The 22,001-nt window shown below is 36.9% G+C and overlaps 1 protein-coding gene across 1 annotated transcript; it reads right to left on the reverse strand.

Annotated features, from left to right (window-relative positions):
• Positions 1 to 550: 550 nt before the first annotated feature.
• Positions 551 to 20,767, reverse strand: MYL4 (myosin light chain 4). Its single transcript, XM_087713443.1, has 7 exons — positions 20,579 to 20,767; positions 12,740 to 12,767; positions 5,225 to 5,374; positions 4,692 to 4,865; positions 3,658 to 3,735; positions 1,932 to 1,976; positions 551 to 1,045 (listed from the first exon to the last, which is right to left on the reverse strand). Exons 1-6 carry the CDS (start codon positions 20,693 to 20,695, stop codon positions 1,948 to 1,950), a joined length of 576 nt encoding a protein of 191 aa, XP_087569569.1. The 5' UTR covers positions 20,696 to 20,767; the 3' UTR covers positions 551 to 1,045; positions 1,932 to 1,947.
• Between the last annotated feature and the right edge of the window lie 1,234 nt (positions 20,768 to 22,001).

Below are 22,001 nucleotides of genomic sequence, written 5' to 3' on the forward strand. Positions count from 1 at the left end.
TATCAGCACAAATATAACATATATATATGTGTGTGTGTGTGTGTGTGTGTGTGTGTGTGTGTGTGTGTGTGTATATATATATATATATATATATATATATATATATATATATATATATATATATATATATATATATATATATATATATATATATATATATATATATATATTTGTGCTGATAAATAAATAAAGGAAGACTAGTATAGATCTATTTCAAGCTATTTAGCTCTCATCAGCTAGCCATATCCTTACTGGGATTCGAACCTGTGCTCTATTACCTCCCAGGCAGGGAGTTAACCATTTGAGCTACAGAGAACGACTCCTTTATATATATATATATATAAGCACACACACACATATATATATATACATATATACACATACATACATACATACATATATATATATACACACACACACATATATATATATATACACACACACATACATACATACATACATATAATATATATATAGGCATTTAAGCTCAGTCTGCCTTCTATAAATAGTTATTGTACAGTTCCATAACAAAGAGCTCAGAAACTGTATGTTCCTCTTCTAAAGATCTCATAGTTTATTATCCATTACCAAGAATGGAACATTCTGCAGTTGATTGAAAGATAGAAACAAACAAATCTTTATTTTTTCATACAGCAACATTCTCCAATCTGATGTGTTCCATACCTGATTAATTATAACTCCCATTATCCCATATCAAAATAACCAGGAGTAGAAAGATTATGAGCTATCACATGTGTACACTATTTTCCCCTTCTGGCCTTTTTTTTAACCAAATAATTTGTGCATCCTGCACAAATATTCATATTTTAATTTAAATGTACCAGATGCAACAAAAAGAAGGAAGAAACTATTAAAAAAAATAAAATTTGAAATCGATGCAAAGGTGTTTAATGCAGTGGTTTTGTTATTGTAATGGGCGGTCCCTTTAATGTGGCTTGTGGTAGATTCATTTCCTACAGAATTTTAAGGGGGAAATAGTATGAGGAAATTTCTGCCGAATCACTTTTTTACTCATTTGAAGAATCTGGAAAGGAAGAACAAGATAATTGAATGACTTCTTAGTATTTAAAAAAAACATGAAATGTGTGTAACTTAATCATGATATAGCTAGTTATATATTTTAATTCAATGGAGCTAAGATCATTTCCAATAATAATAAAATAGTGCAAATGCTATTATTTATATTTGCAACAAAGCAGAACTTTGTTGAACTCAGTCTTTTGGAAAGGTCCAGTTTGGCATCTCTTCCACTTCAAAAAGTCACAAAAGGAGTGCAGTTTTGAATTTCACAAATAGTTATTAAGTCAATTAGAAGCTCAATTAGTACAATCAATTAGCATCGTTCTATTTAGTTTGTCTCAGTGAGGAATTGCCCAAACGTATTCATTTACTTCTTATGAAAAGAATTGCCCAAATGCTTGTTATCTGTAATATTGTAATTATTAGTTGATATGTGTTTGTGTGCGTGTATGTGCCATGTTGCCCTATTACCAGTACCTATTACCAGTACAATGACTGTATGACGTTTATGAAAATGCAAAAAAAAGAAAAGAAAAGAAAAGCAAAATGTATCTATTAAGGAATCCTTATAATTAATCCCTGTGTCTTTCTGTCTGTTTATCTGTTTATAGCTCAATTGCATTTTTACTCCTTAATTCTCTTCCTAGTTTTGTCAGTCACCATCAGTTTTGCAACATCCTGAAACTTCCACATCATTACTCTCTATTTAACTTCATCTCCCCCAACCTCTTCTCATTGCTATTTTGAGACTTGCTAATGTTAAAATATTTAGGATTAGCATCATCTTCCACACCTACTTTCAGAACTAACGAAAGTGATAATATATGCCAGAAATTTTCCTAATCATACTATACAACAATTCAAATAAGAAATATTGAAAAAGGACTCACTTTAAAGATTCTAGCTTCAGCCAGACATGATATGCTTGACAAAAGCTGAGGAAAATAAAATGAGGAATTTAGAAATAATGCAGGTTAATCTCTAGATTATCAGAAAGGATATTCTAATAATAAAAAATATTTTGCAGATTTAGTCAAGTATTAAGTCTTATTATAGTGCAGAGCCTTAAAAATTCAGTTCACCTAATCTAGATCATTAAGTATAATATTTTTTTTAAAGGATTTGAAAGAGAGTTCCAGATGGTCTGAACTATAACGCAATTCTAGAAAGCATATTTTTTCTTACATTAATTCAACATAAATTGATAATTCATACATTTCTATCAATATACAGTATTTAAATGGGACACTGACAGGGAGCTTGGAAATCAGTCTTCCTCCTCTTCAGCTGACCTGTGAAAATGCCTGCCACTTTGCAGGGGGGGATGGGGAATAAAGAAAGTACCCAATTTCCCATTCTGGCATGTCCCCAGGGAGGAAAAGAACTCATCCATCAAACACCAGCATCCCTCATCCATCTATAACTTTGCTAGCAGGCATCTAAGCCTCTCCTTCCCTTACTGCCTGCTGCAGTTAAGAAATTTCAGTCTTTGTTCCAAAGCAGCCAATCATATCTGTAAGGTCTTGCTACTGGCTTATTTGATACAGGGGCCAGAGAAATGGAAAGAGGTCAGAAAAACAGTTCTCCCTTCTTCCCTTGTGCCATTCAACCTACAGGTTTTTGGAGAGTCTGGAAAACTTAGTAAATGCTGAAGTGGCCACCACTTCCCCAAATTTCATTCTTGGTCATGTGGGTCCTGGCAGTCTGTAAATTATCCTATTTAAATTACTTTGTTTTAACAGTTATTACCCTTCCAGTTTTTCCCAATTGAAGGTTACAAACTGACATAAGATTTTTACACATACGTAGACCACAATTGAATGTTTGCTTTTGTTCTACATTTCTTGCTGTGTTGTATGCTGCCCAGAATATGCAAATTTTTGTAGATAGCAAACATTTTGTAGATAGCAATAACAATACCGTATACTACTTTATAGTGGTTTACAGCCCATTCTAAGCAGTTTACAGAATCAGTATATAGTCCTCAACAATCTGAGTCCTCATTTTACCAACCTTGGAAGGCTGAGTCAACTTTAAGCTGGCCAGGATCGAACTGCTGACAGAGTTAGCCTGCAATACCGTGCCACCATGGCTCTCAAACAGGTATTGACGTCTCTCCCTCCCACCCCAAATTCTATCCTTTGATCACCAAATTGATGACAGCTGTAAAAACAGTGCAGGTAAGTAACTGAAAAAGAAGTTTTGATCCTAATTTTAAGAATTACTTTTTATAGGAAGTTAAATGGCATTCAAATTCTCAGGCCATTCCAACTCTACCACTAACAGGGATAGTCCTTATGTCCCAAACAGAAAGCAGCCAAATGGAGTGGAAAGCCTACTCAATCATATTCATAGAAAGCTAGGTGACTGCAGTACCAATTTTTATTTTAGTGGTAACTTCAACCACCCAAACATTTCAAAATTGTTCCAGTTCTATTTCCTTCAGGGGGCCAATGTTTATTCCTGACTGATTTATACCCAGACTTCTACGAAATAAAATAGCAGTAGAAACTTTGCAGCATTAGGCAATTTTAGCAGCAGCTCTATCTATAAACACAAGAGCAAAGGATTCTTTTAAAGAGACTTTTTAAAGTGGGCTTTATCCACTTAGAATACCTTCATAGTTGATGCAGCCATTGGCATCTTCTTGACCAGCCATCAATTGTTCAACTTCGTTCTCTGTCATCTTCTCACCTGTACAATAGAAATCAAGTGAGTTTAATTTTGCTTCAGTATGGATCTCTGAATGCAGCAGAAATAGGAACTACTTAAATAATAAATCTGGTTGTTAATATTAAATAAAATGTAATAGCCTTTCTTAATCTGGCAATCTCCAAATCTGTTTGATTGTAAATCACAGAATGTCTAGCTAACATGGACAAAAGTATTCTGGAAGTCAGGGACAAGTGATATAGACAGATGCTTAGCACAGCAGACGCCTCCAGTTATGCAATGATATCCTGTGATAAGTAGCTCCTGATGCAGTTGTATGTGCAACAATAATCCCAGAAATAACAGTAGTCACAAAAGAATTGCCAAATGAGAGAATGAATTCTTGCAAGAAATGAATGTTCCACTTGTTTTACATATGAATGAGAGTTGTGACAAAAATGGAGAAAATTAGAAAACCAAGTAATACAGAAATGTCTTCCAGCTCCATATGGGCTGCTCTGCTTCCACAATCATCCAAGTTCAGAGGTTGATGTCTGCGAAGTGAAGTTTATTCTGGATTTTTAGGACCAGGGATGTTTCTTTAGTATAAAATATTACTGATATTCACTTTAACATTTGGGCCTCATTATAGGTATTGATCTTGTACAATCAGCTGGGGGCGGGGGATAAACCCTGAAATGGCAGTTCACAACACATTATTACTATAAAGACTCACACATGGTACTTGTGGAAGCGTCACAAAAAATAGCCTGCTTTAAATTCAAATCCACTGTCTGAACTAATCATAGCAGTGTGCTATATAGTGCATACATGCTGAAGTATGGATGAACATATGGATGATTTGAAAGACTGCAGACAGGTTGATTAAATGCTAATTATTCTGGAAGGTCAAATTTTGCCAAAACATAATTTTTGTCACAAATTCTACAGATGCTCTACTCCCTTCAACACGCTATGGCCTAAATTTCTTCCTGTACCTAAAGTTGCAAGGACATGACGCAGTTCAGCTCCCATGACAGTGCCGTTTCCTTCCTTGTCAAAGACACGCAGTCCTTCCACAAAGTCCTCAAAAGTCCCTTGGTCCTTGGATCGTGCAATATGTTGTAACATTGGGAGAAAGGTCTCAAAATCCAGCATTTTTGAATTCATTTCTGACAAGAAAGAATATGCTGATGGTGACAAATACCAAAAGTAACAATTCTGATACAGCAACAGGCAATTCCAATAATCCACTTAGCCTGCTCCACCCCACTCTCTCTCTCACACACACACATACACACTTTCCCATGTGTTTAGCTACAGTTGCCCCATTTCATCAATATAGCTTTTTGTAACAACAAACTTAGAAACTGATTCAAGCAGATGTGAACTTGGAAAGGATAGATTACAGCTCAGAAGTTTGGCAATTGCTTCTAGATCAGTTATTGGACATGCAGATGTTTAGTTTTATGATAGGCTGGAAATTTCTGAAGTAGGATATGAAAAGGGCTGAATCTCTGTATATATGTACCTTCTGCCTTTGGTTTCCCTAGCACTTTCAAGACCTCTGCATTGGTTGGGTTCTGTCCCAGGGCTCGCATGACATCTCCACACTGACTGTATGTGATTTTCATTTCTCCAGTTGGGGTCTTGTCAAAGAGCATGAATGCTTCCTTGAACTCTGGACAAAAAACAGAATTTCATTAGCTTTTTGCATTAGCAGGAAGTTTTGTAGAAATCGTTCCTAACCAACATGTGAAATAGTTAAAAAAAACAGAAATGGAGGCCTATTTTTATCTATATGTGGGAGTTTTGGAGAGATTATATTTATCTGATCTCAAAAGAAAGGACAACGGCTAGACTAGGTAGCAAACAAATATTATAATTTGTCTCTTTTCACGTGAGAAATTGCAAAGCAGAAAATTATTTGGACTGTTGTTCTATGGACATCAGAATGGCTTTGGCTGCCTGGCCATGCCCATTTCATCCTGGGCCCTCCACCACAGCCGACTTATCGGGGGCATGCATCATTGTCTGCTGCCTTCCAGACATTCCACACTGTTGCAGGGTGCCCCTTGGCTGAATGCTGCAGATTCATGGCAAGGCAGCAAGCAGGCAAGCAGAGATTCATGGTGCTTCTGAAAGGGAGAGATTGGCTAATAATACACTTCCTAGCACATCCAGAATCAGGACCTTATTTCCTTTCCTCTGCCAAACTAAAAAAAAATCCCTTCCTGGTCCAACTATGCAGTTCCTATCTCAGTTCCTCTAGGATACTCTAGTATTGTGAGGAGGAGCTGGGTGCAGAATGGAGCAAGGCAGGATGTTACGGGAGGTGGTGGCCATCTCCTCCTTAAAGGCTGGTAAGGGAAAATCCCTGCCCCTGACTACCCCTCCCCATGGGCCCCTTTGAGAACATTGGATGGCTGAGTATATTAAAAGAGAAACAACTGGGCACAACTGGAAAATAAAAAATATAGTAAAAATGAAATCCACCCAAAGAATGCAGACTTGGGGTGTGTAAATGGTGGGAGATGCCTATAGTTTCCAAGAGAGGCCCACATGAAGTTGGGAGTGAGGCATCCTAGTAATCCTTCCCTGGAGAGAAAATTCACCTGGTCTTTTTATTGGTTGCAATCTGTTACTCCTTTTGCCTGACCTATAGCAGCTGTCAGTAGCCACGCTCTATAGACAAAAACAGGGGATTGCTGACCGGTTTTAATCTCCTGGGAAGGATTCTTCAGTTCTTCTAATCTTCCTCCAATCTTCCTCCTCCCATCACTCACAAGTACTTCAACAGAGTCTCCTCAGCTGACTTTCCTTCCTTCATTTCCCCCACCTCATCACTAGCTGGAGGGGCGGGCTGGGGCTGAAGGGGAGCTGGCTGGCCAAGGTGAATTCAGGCAGGGCCAGGCTAGTTGTGATGATGTGAGGTTTTTTCCACTCACTATGTCAGAGTCTGAGCATAGATCAAATCCAAAACATTTTGAGCAATGTCAAATTCTGGCACTAATCCACCACGATATAAAGAAACTAATTTAGACCTGTGATTGGTAAGCTTATAAAAGATAACAAGAACCCCAATTTTAACAATAGCATTACAGTAGCAGCATTTATTTATTTTTAGTTTGGCACAGGAAAAGAAGAACAAATAGGGTACAGCAAGGTAGAGACTTTCAGCCAACTTCTCCTCCCAACTAATCCAACTGAAATGGATTCAGTTCCATTTAGAAACTGAAAACAAATCCTGATTTCTGGATGTGCTTGGAAGGACTCTATTATTTCAGAAGCATCACAAATCTCCACCTGCCTACCTGCTGCCTTGCCATGAAACCAGCGTTCAGCAAAGGTGCTCCTTGTTCACAGGATGGAACGTCTGGAAGGCAGCAGCTTGCAGGAACCCACTGAATCATTCCTTTAAGTTCCTTTCTCCCGTCCAGTCCACCATGTCTATACATGCTCTCTCAACATCTATATTCATAATGGCCCCAGTCCACATGGCAGCACCAGGGGAGATGGAAGTAGCAGCGGTGACTGTGCAGTGCACAGTGTCACCCATCACAAGGCTGAAAGCCAGGTCTTCCAGCACACTGTGGGCCAATTTTTGAGCTTTATACAGTTTCTCACTTTTCCCAACCAAAATAAAAGTGGCAGAGATGTTGGCTGCTGGCCTAATCCTGCTCATAGTGTTGTTGGTGCTGCCATCACCACCTTTCTGTCACTTGCAGCCTGTTGTGAGCTCACACTTTGTTGCAAATTTACTCCCACTCCCACTTGCACACACACAAAGCGCAGTGGGTCAAGAAGCAATGCTTCTTGCCAGTGGCAAAATTTGCCTCCCCCCCCCCCGACATTTCCAGTTTCCATTTCGGGAAGCTAGGATGCACAGCTAATTGGCTGGGGACAAGTATCCTTTGGCAAATTGACTGGGATGAGGGGCAGGGGAGGAGCAACAGGGACTGGTGGTGGGAGAGGAGGACCGGGCGGAGGGTCAGGAGAGGATGACTTCCCATGGTAGATCGCCTATGATGCGGGGTCCAAAGGTGATGTGGGTGTGGCCAGGTGACCGCAGACAATCTTTCTAGATTAGTGATGGCAAACCTTTTCGACACCGAGTGCCCAAACTGGAACAAACATGCATGTGCACATGCCGGAGTGCCGGAAACCCAAAGGCCAACTGGCCAGGGCACACGTGCCTGTTTTCAAGCCATTTTTCGGGCTGTTTTCCGGCACTCTGGCACCCACAAAGACCAGCTGACATGCATGCCAGAAACCAGAAAAACAGCTGGCGACAGCGCATGTGCCCACAGATAGGGCTCTGCCTGCCACCTCTGGCATGCATGCCATAGGTTTGCCATCATGGTCCTAGACTCTCTGGATGCATACTTGGAACTTCAACATTTCAAAGCTCTTGCAGAATAAAGGGGAGGAAAACAAAGTTAAATATTTTAGCATAAAAATGAATAATGCTATTCAAATATGTTGTATCAATAAAGTTGTAATATAAAAGATGTGCCAGGCATGTTATTTGTTCAACTTATTAATTTGGAATAGATTATAGGAAAAGGTAGAAAGTTGGGAAAACCAAGTGACTTTACACCAGTCACTTTCTCTCAGCCCTAGGAATATGTTAGTGGCAAACTACTTCTGGAAAAACTTGCCAAGACTAGTCCAGGCAGTTTTCAAGAATGGAACACAATTGAACAGAAGAAGAACATTTTTAGTTAAACTTCAAATAAAATTTCTAATACTAAAAAGAGTATAGTCTATTTGCCTCTGAAGAGATATTTAAGCAGAAACAAGAAGCCAGTGTATTCAACATTACATGTTGAACAGATCAGAATCATGATTTCCAATAATTTTTCTATTTTTATACTATTTTACTACTATTCCATTTAAAGGAATTATATTTATTGGCTTTTTGGTTATTAAGTCATTTTAAATCTATTTCTGCTTAGATAATTCCAAAATAAACTATACTATGTTTTGAATCTACTGTTTTATTTAAGTTGCAGAAAGCTTTTGTGTGGCCACCTGAAAACAAAAAAATTGAACTGAAATCTAATTAATAGCATACTCAATGTAAATTCAGAAGTACACTGCACTAAACTGATTTCAAACAGTATACTATAGTACACTAGTATAACTAGTATACACTAGTATAACTATCTGGATCTTCTAAACTGGGTACTACCTGAAATGTTCAATTTTAGTTTCAGCCGATGATATTACCTTCAGGGATGGATATTTCTGAAAAAATCAGAATTATGTTATTTTTGTACGTGATAGTTTTTAGCTTCTTAACTTGCTGCATTATCCTCTCTTTATCCTTTAATTCTGCAAGCTGAGTAAGAACAGTCCTGCTGCATTGTTTTGCATTTGATTTCTCCCTTTTCTGTGGTAGTCGATAGGCTTTTTCCACCACAATGGTAGGGACTCCTAGTTTCACAATATATGGCAACCATTTTTCCATGAAGGCTGCCAAATTGTGGCCCTCTTCTTTCTCAGGCAAGCCATGGATCCTGAGAGTACGCAGTTGCAGCGATTTCTTGATCTGTTTCATGTGGCAACTGAGGTGTTTATTTTGTCTAGCTGAGCCATCCAAATCCTGTCTACATACTTGCTCATGCTCAATTATAGAGCTAGTTGCAGCTATTGACTGGGCCAGGCTGTGAATTTGCTCTTCCAGCATATCCATCCGTGAATTCAAGGCTGAAATTTTACCATCAAAATCCTTCACTACCTCTGAGGCATGGTCTACTTTTTTCTGGATCTCAAACATCATCTTTTTCATGATTGTATCTCTATCATTGAAATATTGCAAGAAGTCAATGACAGTATGCAACCTCAGAGAAGTGGAAGCCCAAGAACCTTAAGCTTCAGAGAAATCCTTGGGCCACAGCAATAGTTGTGTTGACTAGTTATTAGGTCATCAGTGGCATCACAATGGCTAATAATATATCAAAGAATTTATAAACTGGATTGAACTTCAGGACTGAAGTTCAGACTTGCCATGGCAATTTTTCTGCCTTCTTCAAGCTATGGCTTGAGATTTAGCCAATAATTGCCAAAATGTGTAAATAACAATGTATTTTGCCATACTATCAACCCAAATATAATTCAGTATATCCAATCTTAGGTTATGCTTCAATATGTCTCTTCCTCTGAAAGAAGGGGGAATAGCTAGTCCTCAAAAATACAGGTTGAAACTATTGAAATATTAAAAATAGCATAGCTGCTCATGTAATAGCTTTCAGGTAGTACTCAGTTTATGGACAAAAGTTGTTATACAAGGCTATTGTATATTTTCACCTGTCTTCATGCAAAAAAAAAATACATTGCAACCTACCAAAAACATAACCGTAAAAGATAAACTAGGAATACAAATTGAAAATGGTGAAAGAACAGGTTCACTCTAAAGAAGTTCAAATGACCAGGACCTGGCAGATTACATCCCAGAGTTCTGAGGAATCTGGCACATATGATCTCAGAACCACTGAACCATATCTTTCATAGATCCTGGAGTACTGGGGAACTACCAGAGGACTGGAAAAGAGCTGATGTAGTTCTCATCTTCAAAAAAAGGAGAAAAAATAGATCCAGGAAACTAATCAGTCTGACATCGATACCTGGGAAGATCCTGAAAAAGATAATCAAGCAACAGATCTGCAAACACCTGGAAGCAAGTAAGAACCCAACACAGGTGTGTCAAAAGCAGATCATGCCAAACAAATCCTATTTCATTATTTGACAAAGTAATTAAATTAGTGGACCAGCAAAATGCAGTGGACATAATATACATTGATTTAGTGAGGCTGAAAAGTAGTTCACAACCTAGCTAAAAAAATGTGGGATTGAAAGCATCACTACCAGATGGATTTGTAGCTGGCTGATAAACCACACTCAATATACAGTTCTTAATGGAACTTCATGTACATGGAGAGAATGTAGAGTACCCCAAAATTCTGTTTTAGGCCCAGTACTCTGCAACATCTTCACAAAAGATTTAAATGAGGGAATAGAAAGAGAACTTATCAAATTTGCAGATGATACTAAACTGGCAGGAATAGCCAACACCCAGAAGATAGGCTCAAAATCCAGATGGATCTTGACAGATTTGAACACGGCACCCTATTTAACAAATAAAATTTGGTATAGAGAAATGTAAGGTTTTACACTTAAGCAAGAAACGCCAAATATACAGATATAGATTAGGTGAAATGTGGCTGTGAGAGGGATTTTGGAGCCCTAGTGGACAATCACTTAAATGTGACTCAGCAATATGCAGCAGCAACCAAAAAAGCAAATGGAATCTAGGCTGCATTAACAGAGGGGCTGCCACAAAGAAGATGGGTCAACCTATTTTCCAAAGCACCAGATGGCAAAACAAGAAGCAAAGGGTGGAAATTAATCAAGGAGAAAAGCAACTTAGAACTAAGGAGAAAGGTCCTAACAATGAGAACAAATAACCAGTGGTTCAGCTTTCCTTCTGGGTGCTCCATCACTGGAGGCTTTCAAAATGAGGTTCTCTTCAGAAAGAGTGGAATACTGAAAGAGGAATTAAATGGAAGGGAAACCTACCTCAGATGAGAAGATACAGAAGAGGAAAAAAATAAAAGAATTTATGGATTTAAAGAGAGAAATCTTATTAGCAATAGTTTTGATAACACCACTGACAATCAAAGATAAGCAGATTAAGGAAACAGAAAAAGGGCATCGAAATTAGATGAGAGATCTTATAAGCAAAGAGTTGCTAAGAGGAGTCCATACAAAGCTGATTAAGGAGATGATTAGAGGACTGATGCCACAAAGGGCAGAAGATATGACACTTCGTTACTGGAAAGAAACAGGTTGATAGATGGAAGAGTATAATTTAAAACTAGCTAAACTTAGCAAAATTTAGTGATAATAGATATAAAATAAATAATTGATAATGATAATAATGTATACAATGTGTAGTATTATGATAAGTAATAACTGGATATGAATATTGAATGGTACCCATGAAAGGAAGATTAGAAACCCTTTTGGATTATATATAAAGGTTAATAATAATAATAATAAAAAAAGAATTAAGTTAGATTCAGTTAAGTCTTGATTACTAGGGGGGAAATGATATGATGCAGGATATAGTCAAATAAAGGAGGGATGATAATAATTTATATATATATATATATATATATATACACACACACACACACATACATATATATATACACACACACACACACACACACACACACATATAATATAAGGAAATGAGATGTAAATTGTAAACAGTGATTTGGAAAGAAGGATAGAAAACTTTGTTATTAAATATTATGGATGTCTAGTTGGAATAGGATATAAAGATTTAGTGTCATTGGAGGATTTTAGAAATAGTAAATGAAATGCCAGTATGTGGTTATGTATTAAATGTTTGTATATTTTATGATGAAGGACGTTTAAACAACTATAGTCAAATGAAAATGGAGGTATGATGACAGTAACATGTTTAAATATCTGAGTGAAAATACTTGAGTTAAAATGAATTATGTTTGATGACTGTGGAAGAGATGCACGAAAGTCTTTTGTAACCAAGTGATACCCTTTCTACAGTATGTAAAAAGGGAAGATTTTATGTGTTGTGTTTGTTTTGAAAATTAAAAAAAAAAAAACTAAACCCCCCCCCCCAAAACAAAATGAGGTTCTTTTGCTTGAGCAGGGAATTGGACTAGAGGACATCCAAGGTCCATTCAAACTCTGTTATTCTGTTATGGACTTTTATTTTGTTCCGTTATGTTATCTATAATTTTTTTTGCAAAAAAAAGCCACTCTAATTTATTTATAAAACCATCATTAAAAATCTTAGTTAATATGCAGCAAATATATTTGATCTGATACTAACATAATAACTTTTATCATAAATCCTGCTAAATTTAATGGCTTTCATAGTTTATAGTTTAGTGTACTTTGTGAACTCAACTACTTGTGATTTATTCACTAAAATAGAGGGGGGGGTAGCATACATATTAATACAATGGTTTTAAAACAAACCATTACTTACCTTCAATCTGATCAGCACTGAATTCAATCTAAGGGAGAGAAAGGGAAAAGCTATTATTTGCTATTCTCCTTTTACACTGTGACTCAACTTGGGTCAATCCATTTCTTAGCATGTACTGGTATATTAGGTTAGCAATGAATGCACCATTCTAAGACTGAAAGACCAAATTAGGGACAGATCATCATGGAGAAAATCTACAAGGTTACTAAGAGTTGACACTGACATGATAGGACCATGATGGCAAACCTATGGTATGTGCACCGTCGCCGACTGCTGTTCTGGATTTGGGCCATTCAGTCCTCATGTGCACTGGAGTTCTGGAAAACTACCTGAAAACTACCTGAAAACAGCCCAAAAAATGGCCTGAAACTGCCTGAAAAATGGCCAAAAAAGAGGGCATTTTGAGGGTGCTTTTCAGGCAAAAAATGGCCCAAAACTGGCCTGAAAACAGGTATGCACATGTCAGCCAGCTGGTCTTCGGGTTTCCGGCAGTCCAGTGTACGCACCTGCATGCACATGCACATACATTCTGGTTTGGGCACTCGATGCTGAAAAGGTTTGCCATGACTATGATAGGACATACAGTATTTTTCGCACTATAAGACGCACCAGACCACAAGACACATAATTGCTTTAGAGGAGGAAAACAAGAAAAAAAATCTGCCTCTGCCTCCCAGCATCCATCCAGTATTCATCTGGCTAACGTCCTTGCAGCAAGCAGCCTAGTCAGCTTCAGCACATCATCGCAACCCCAGCACGTGGCTCGTCAGGGCTCCACTCCACTGCACCCATTACTGGTCAACTGAGCTGAGCTGTTGCCACCACTGGGGAATACTGGAGCCTTCTCTGCTGAGCAGCTGATTGGTGGTTGGATCAGCCTGCTGAAATATCGCCGATCAGCTGTTCTAGGCAGCAGTGATCACTGCCACCCCCTATTGCTGCTGCTATTCACAACCACCAATTGCTACCACTGCTGAGCGGCAATTGGCAGCAGTGGCGAATGGCAGCAGTGAACAGCGGCAATCCTCATTTCCTAGAACAGCTGTTTGGCGATATTCCGAGAAGCTGATCCAACACCCAATCAGCTGCTCAGCAGCAAAGCTTCCAACATTCCTGGTCGTGGCAAACAGCGGCAGCGGTGACAGGCTGCGGTGACAGGCAGCAGCAGTGAATGCTGCAGCCACACCAACCCCACTCCCCTCTGCCGCAATATTCACTCTATAAGGTGCACAGACATTTCCACCCACTTTGGGGGGGGAGAAGAGTGTCTTATAGTGCAAAAATATGGGTATTTAGTCAAATTATTTGAATAATTTGAGGTATTTACAAGCCTTTTAGTACATCTATAAACAAGACTACAGGTAGTTTCAACTTATGACAATGGATTTCAGAATTTCACAAGTCATTAGGGTTTGAACTTCATGGACTGGGTTGGGCATAGTCAACTCAACATCATTTGTGTCAGGAGCGCTTGTGGTGGCCCGAGTTCTCTGTCAGTGAAAACGGATTCATGAACTCCATTTTTGGCTGCAACGGCATCCTCCAACCCTCTGCCAGCGAAAACGGAACTCAGGAGAGCCACACATGGCCCTCACTAGATTCGTTTTCACTGGCAGAGGCACCACAGGCCGATCCTTTGCTGTTTCCAGGGCAACCCCACAGGCCAAATCTAAGTACCCTGTGGGCCAAATCTAGCCCCCAGAGCTTGAGTTTGGCACTAAATGACTGGACATTTTATGACCATTTTTACAACAATCGTGAAATTTATTCAAGTCGTTAAGCGAATCCAGCATAAGCAATCGAGTTTTTTTCCATGTTCTGGAAAATGGCAAAAAAATATTGCAAATTGCAGTCACATGATAACAGAACACTGTCACCAGTCTTAAATGTGAGTCAGCTGCCAAGTACCCAAAATGTGATCATGTGACCATAGGGGGAGAGGCAGCAATTATAACTGTGAGAATAGGTCGTAAGTAGCTTTTGTAAAGTCTGTCATAGTTTTGAATAATTGTTAAACAATCGGTTATAAGTTAAGGCTTACTGTAGATAATTTCACTTATTATCATTTTTTAAACCTGGTCATATGCTCTAGAGAGGAGAAGTCAATGATAAGAAACTATACTTTTATATTTGGTGCATTTTTCAGGTTGGATTCTGTACATAGGGTCACATAATGCTTATATAATTTGGATTTACATATTGCTCAAACCTAATGAGCTATGATTTTTCAATAAACCATATTTAAGCAATCTATGTTTTAGAATGAGGGGTGAATTCTATTATATGTGTCCAACTGTATACAGAATTGCATGAAATTGCAATGGCATAAAAATATCTTTATGTTAGCTATGCCAGCCAAACACATGTATTCTTCAAACTGAAATGAAAACTTATCCTTTCTTCTCTAGTTTCATCTCTCATTGTTCAGAGTCTATCTGAACTATCCCCCTTCCCTCAGTTGTTTTTTTTTCACTCTGAAACTTAGCTTGTAATTATTGTCAGGCAGCAGAGTTTATTTGTTGCTTTTATAAAGTACCACAAAGTGATGCTAAGCATAATTCTTAATCAGAAATGTTTCTTTAATATAAAATATTCATCTGCTCATAAAGAATTAGACTTTTAAAATTATTGATAGTGTTATTATAGTCAGGATAGCAATACTTGGTTTCTAGTTGTTTTCATAATCTAGTCATGAAATTACAGTCACTCACAACCCTGTACAGTATGTATGTGACCACCCACATCTCTCTGTGTCTTCCAGCTCATATCTTCCAAAGGTGATAAGGCCAGTTAGACATTCTTGAAGCTTGAGCACTCAACCTCAGTGTCCCATTTCAGCTCAATCCTATCCCAGTTAACTCACCATGCACTGGCTTTATGTAGACATTAACACACTCAGTTACAACTATTTACAGGAGCTGTGTGCAAAGTGCATAAAACTGTTCTGACATTACCTTGTACAAAAAACAATCAAAGTACATACACATTTTACATATGAAGACTTTCCCCCCACATGACATGAAAGAATACCAGAAAAAAACTGTAATATGGTTGATTGGATTGAGGTGAGACATTCCCCTCCAATTAGCAAACCAGGATGATTTGACATAATTAAGCACTATTAAGAATATACTGCATTAACATTTGAATTAAGCACTATTAAGAATACACTGCATTAACATTTGATTGAAGGAACATAATCTAAATAAGGACTATTATGTAGAAAATATTCTTAGAATTTTTGTAGAAGGTAATTTTTTCTACAAAATCATCTATTTTATCATTATATGTAGAAGGTTAAATCTCAAGAGAAAGGCGAAATTAAACATTTTCATTAGTACGGAAACACCTGTCAACTGATGAGAGAAGATAAAAATTCAGAAGGACTCTGTTACAAGAGATAGTGATTATTACACTGAAATAGTCCAACAAGAGCCCAACAAGAATGCTGATTTGTGGTGAAAGATAGAAAACTAGATTAAGAAAAGAAAAAGACTGGAGTGTAATATCCTGAAAGAGAATATGGTTGACTGAATGGAAGAATAAAAATGAACACTATTGCAAGTTTTCTTGCAGTCCCACGATTAAAACAACTCCCTATTTTCTGATAATATCTCCTGGTAGCTTCTACTTATTGTCCAGATTCTCCATACTTTCCTGAACTGAAGGAAAATGTAATCAGGTTATCACTGTGAGTGGAGAAATATGTAGAAATATGTCAATTTCATGTTTATTCCTGTACATTTCTACATCAATGTTAAAAGTTCTGTTCATTTTCATGAACATTTCTTATCATTGTATGATCCTTTCTTAGAATATACATTTTTTGCAAATGGTTTTTCTTTCATATTATTTGTAAGATTATTTCCTTCAATTATTCTAGTTTTTTTTTTTTAATTCCCGCAACGTAAATTGGGCTGTGAAATAGTAACTGGTTCAAAAGTACCCAGTGAATATTCAATGCAGACTTAAACTGGATTTCCATGATCCCATTTCAGTCCTTAGCCATCCTGCAGTTTTGGTGCCTTTGTTTGCACACTTTGCAAGTAATATGTGCAAACCCTTAAATGTGTGCTTTGATTTCTACCTGAGACGAATATTTTAAATGGTGAAGATTTCAGTAATTCTGACCTAATTATAGATTAATGTTGATTGGGCAAATTTACAAAAAAAAATAATAATTCATAGCAAGCCCTAACCATAGGAGCCGACGTAGATTGGCAACAATAGGCTGAGTTCACATAATAATATATATTTTAAAAAACCTACAGTGTGGCTTAGGCTAAGCATATAGAGCATATAGAGCATATAGAGCATATACAGCATATACAGCATATACAGCATATATATATATATATTAGCATAAGTCATCTTTCCGAACACAAGGCTCAAATCTTTTCCATTCTGTTCTGAAGCTATTAATAATTCAATTGCAAGAGCTATCTTACAAGAATGTGCCACTATCAAAGGAGAGGAATGCAAAAAGTTTTTCCCTTGCCTGCCTGATAACTTCAGAGACCAATGCTTTGAGTGCCTGTGGAAAGCAAATGATAACAAGAAATACATGACCCACTGCATGTGTTAGACAGCTCAGTGTGTTTCGCTGTTATTAAGTTTTACTGACACTTAAATATTAAGAGAAAATATTAATATTTAAGGCTTAATACCTCTAAATACCAAATATTATGGTCAAACAAAGGAAAACAAGTTGACACATTCCTCATAAGCTTTTTCAGTTATATGATCATTTTTGGAAATTGGATCCAGAATTAGGGGGAATTCTTTAGGATACTTCAGGATAATACACCTTTCTTTTTATACATTCAGAATTTTAATGCCAAATTGAAAGGTGAAAGATCGACTCATTATGTAATGATTTAGATTAATGGCACTTGGGTACTGTAGAGAAATGAACTGAGAATAACAAAACTTTAAATTTTAAATGTCATTTCATTTTTACATGAAATTTAATAGAAACAAATGCAAAAATTTTAATTTAAGAAACAAAGTATGCATCTAGAGGATTTGGTATTAGTATTGTGAAAAATACTTTGGAATACTAATCAATCACAAACTGAATATGGATAAACATGATAATGTGGTTAGGAAAGAGGCACTTTTAAGCTGTGTCAACAGATACATAAATTCCAAATCATCTTCTTTTCTATGCTGATTAGCCCACAGCTTGGTTGAGTTCAGTTTTGGACAACACTCTTTAAGAAGGATTCAAAGAACATGAAACAGGTTCAGAGAAGGGCAAACCGTATGACAAGAGGATTAGGAAAATACTGTAGTTCTATGAAGAAATACTGAAGGAATTAAGAAGGTTTAGCCTTAAAAAGAAAAGGTAGAGGGGGAAAATTGTAGAACTTAACAAAAACCTGAGTAAATGGTACATAGAAAAAAAAGGAAAGATTATTCTTTAGGATTGTAGAATGCTACATTCCTATAAGGACGAGTTTGATAGTGGAACCAATTTTCCACAGGATGATAAGCTGCATTTTTCTTTTGTAATTATTATTTATTATTTTTTCATAAAAATAAAATACAAAACAGTAAAACAAACAAACAAAATAAAACAAAACAAAAGCATACATTACATTCAACCCTAATCACACAAAAAAATAGTGCACAAAAAGTGATCAATTAAATTTAATAGTTAACATGCAGGATCCGCCTTGCCAGGATGCTGAAAGAAAAGCAGTAAATTCTCCTCCCCTTTTACACACACACATACGCACACGCGCGCACACGCACACACATGTTGTTATATTTAGCACATAGAAGGTCCAGCAACAGTTCCAGTCTCTTGTAAAGCTGTCTAATCCATTATCTCTAATCAAAGCAGTTAATTGATAAGCTGCACCTTTCTGAAAGGGTTGAGATACAAGCTAGGCAGCCATCTGTCTGGAATGTTTTACTTTAGATTCTCCTACTGAGGAATCTAAGAAGCTGGCATAAGTGCCCTTCCTGTTGTATAACTTGATGGTTCTGCACAACTTCAGAGAAACCATTAGGCTTTGGGGTATTTTTGGCAGATACATTAACTATTTCATGTATTATCTATCTATCTATCTATCTATCTATCTATCTATCTATCTATCTATCTATCTATCTATCTAGCTAGCTAGCTAGCTAGCTAGCTAGCTAGCTAGCTAGCTAGCTAGCTAGTAAGTATATGGCATATCATCCAAGGACTAGGAATATAAATTACCTAAAGAAGTTGTGATGCAGCTTGTTTAGTTTGGGTTTATAATAAATCCAGTCTGTGGGATCTGGCAAATCCAATCAATTGTGGTTTATTTGATTAATAATTATTAAACATGCTATTGAATCATGTATAAACCTAGTTATTATGTTCAACAGTAAAACAAGTGGATCCAAAAGGATGTTATTTCTTAAAAAAAGAAAGGAAATAAAGAAATTTATAAGTGTCTTGCTTTTTTTATATTGTCTCATATAAACAATATTTATTGTTTATCAGCTGAAATTCTTATCAACTTAAATTCTGAAACCATGCCATAAATTATGATGATATTATTTTCTAATGTGCTTCTGGTATCATGAGTTCAACATGACTATACACACATGTTGAAAACTACATCTTTGATGTTACTTTCTGCCCATTCTTCTACAAATACTATCAAAGGAAGTTTCTACCTGGAAAATGAAAATGGAGTCCATAACCATTAAGAAAGAAATTTAGAAAGTTGTGGTGTCCATCATTTGACACCATTACCCCTGCCATATTTTCTATGCGAAAATTCATAGAGAAAAGAGATAGTGATGTCATCGCAATCTAACATATCAAGAGAACAAGTTTTGGAAAATGTGTTGTACACTAATGATATCTTCTGCTTCTTCAGAATAGTACAATATCATAGAAGGGATTTATACCAAACTTTTAAAAATCCAAATTTTGAAATTTGGGAAGCTTTTGGAAGTCTTTTAAGCTAGATGTAGATGACTTCTTCAAATAGTTGAAAACAATATTAAAAGGCGACAGATATTTATTTTGTGAACATTCATTACATTTTCAACATGACTTTTAAACAAGAAAGAAAATATGTAGAATGTATGTTGTCACAATGACAACAGCAGAAAATAAATAAATAAATAAATAAATATTTTATGGGAAATTAAACATTTTTCAACATTTTCAGGTGGGGGTTTTTTGGAACAAGAAAATTAACATATATATTATAATATTTATTCCTTGGAATCATAATATATTTGATGAAAAGGCATTACAAACGAATGGTTCTACAATTAATTTCAAATTAAATACAAATCTTATCGAAACTTTCAACACCTAAGAATTATTTCTTATTAAGCACCAGAAATATTAAAAGTTACAATTAACTTGAGCTACCCCGTTTCTGCAAAATATATTTATATTCATTGAGCAGAAGCTGATTTCCAAAATATCTATTCACAGTAGATCACATTACTTAATTAAAATAAGTAATGAATATTTAATATTACCTGAAGCTGAATAGGGAAGGAATGCGAGGCTGATAAACTAAATTTCACAACAGCCAAGTGATAAATTCAGAATAAAACTTCCACTATTTAAATTCACTAACTTGGGTAACTCTGTCTGAACATAATCATCTTTTAATGTATCAATGGCAGAATTGTATTCCGTGCTCAATTATCTTCCAAGGAAGATAATGAATAGTTATGCTTCTCAACCTAATGCCTTTTCAGATGTGCTGGATCTTGCTATCCACAATATTTTCTAAGATTGTTATCTGGAAATTATAGGAGTTATCGGACACATCTGAGGGCAGCAGATTGGCAGAGGCTGGAACAGGAAAAACTGAAGCTCCTACTTACAGTCACACTTTTGGGATCAAAAGCAGGTTCTTTAGGTGGTTCTGGAGCTGGAGCTGGAGCTGGAGCTGGAGCTGCTTTGGGGGCTTCTTTCTTGGGGTCAGGCTTTTTAGGAGGCATGAGTCTGGATTTTTTGCCAAAGTGCTTGGTTGAAAAAAACCTTAAGGGCTTCAGGGAACAAAAGGCACTTCTTACATCAATGGCTTATATACTCAGCTGTGGGTCTCAAACCAGGGGGTGGGTAAATTGCAAAGACAACTGTTTACTATAAAAGGAAGAGACTCCAAAAAAGTACCGTGTCTCTCAATCAACAATTCTCCTTTGTCATCCACAAAGGCCTGGCTTGACTCCATGTCCTACGATAGAACATGCAGGCTGGTTTTGCACACCTGAGCTGGGGAAGCTGTAGAAAATATTTATTGAAATGGAAATGCTTTTTTTAGAAGATTATCCAGAAAAAAAAATACAGTTCTTTGCTTCTCAACCTGCCTCTATTCTCAAGGGGGGACAAAGTGTGTCTTTTTATAGGCAAGCCTTACAAGTGCAAATGCCACACATTCCTTTCAAGCTCTGGATTTACTTTCTGACACTTTCCCAGTGGGATAGTTGACTGCAAGCTGTTTTATCAACAGGTGTAGGTGTGTGTGTGTGTGTGTGTGTGTGTGTGTGTGTGTGTGTGTGTGTGTTTCAATAGCTGATCGTGTTGGAGAGCCTTATTTGGCTTTTTGTTTCATTTTATTATCAATCATATCTTTTGCAATCTTGCCTTTTTCCTGGAAAATCAAATTATTTTTCAAAAATTTATTATGCTGCATATTGAATGATGACACCTGGGTTCTTCCACTGTACTAAATTTTGCATTGACTTTTGTTAAACAGGGTGTGCAAGCCTAGCCAGCTGTAATTTATTCAACAAAGCATGTCTACATCATTATAGTTTTTAGCATGGTGGATAAACTAAACCAAGTTTTACAAACCATAATGGCTAGGTTTGGATATCATGCTAAGTCTAAACCAAACAAATCACATTATGGCTTGACACACTAAATATCCATTCAATGGTTTCATTCTGGGGGTGAAATTCAGCAGGCTCTGACAGGTTCTGGAGAACCGATAACGGAAATTTTGAGCAGTTCGGAGAACCGGCAAATACCACCTCCTGGCTGGCCCCAGAGTGGGGTGGGAATGGAGATTTTGCAATATCCTTGCCCTGTCACGCCCACCAAGCCACGCCCACCAAACAGGTAATTTAAAAAATGAATTTTACCACTGTTTAACTATGCTAATTTAAACATAATTTGCTCAATTAACCCAATTCTCTGGGTGTGTATAATATATTATACTAAATCATGAAGTAACAACCCAGACTAAGTCTGAAACATGCTAGGCCTAAATTTAACACGGGTGTCTACAGCAATTTTTATAAG

Source organism: Thamnophis sirtalis, unplaced genomic scaffold (assembly GCF_051295495.1).
Source record: "Thamnophis sirtalis isolate CommonGarterSnake01/CBP01778 unplaced genomic scaffold, rThaSir2_p1.2 scaffold_4, whole genome shotgun sequence".
NCBI classification, from domain to species: Eukaryota; Metazoa; Chordata; class Lepidosauria; order Squamata; family Natricidae; genus Thamnophis; species Thamnophis sirtalis.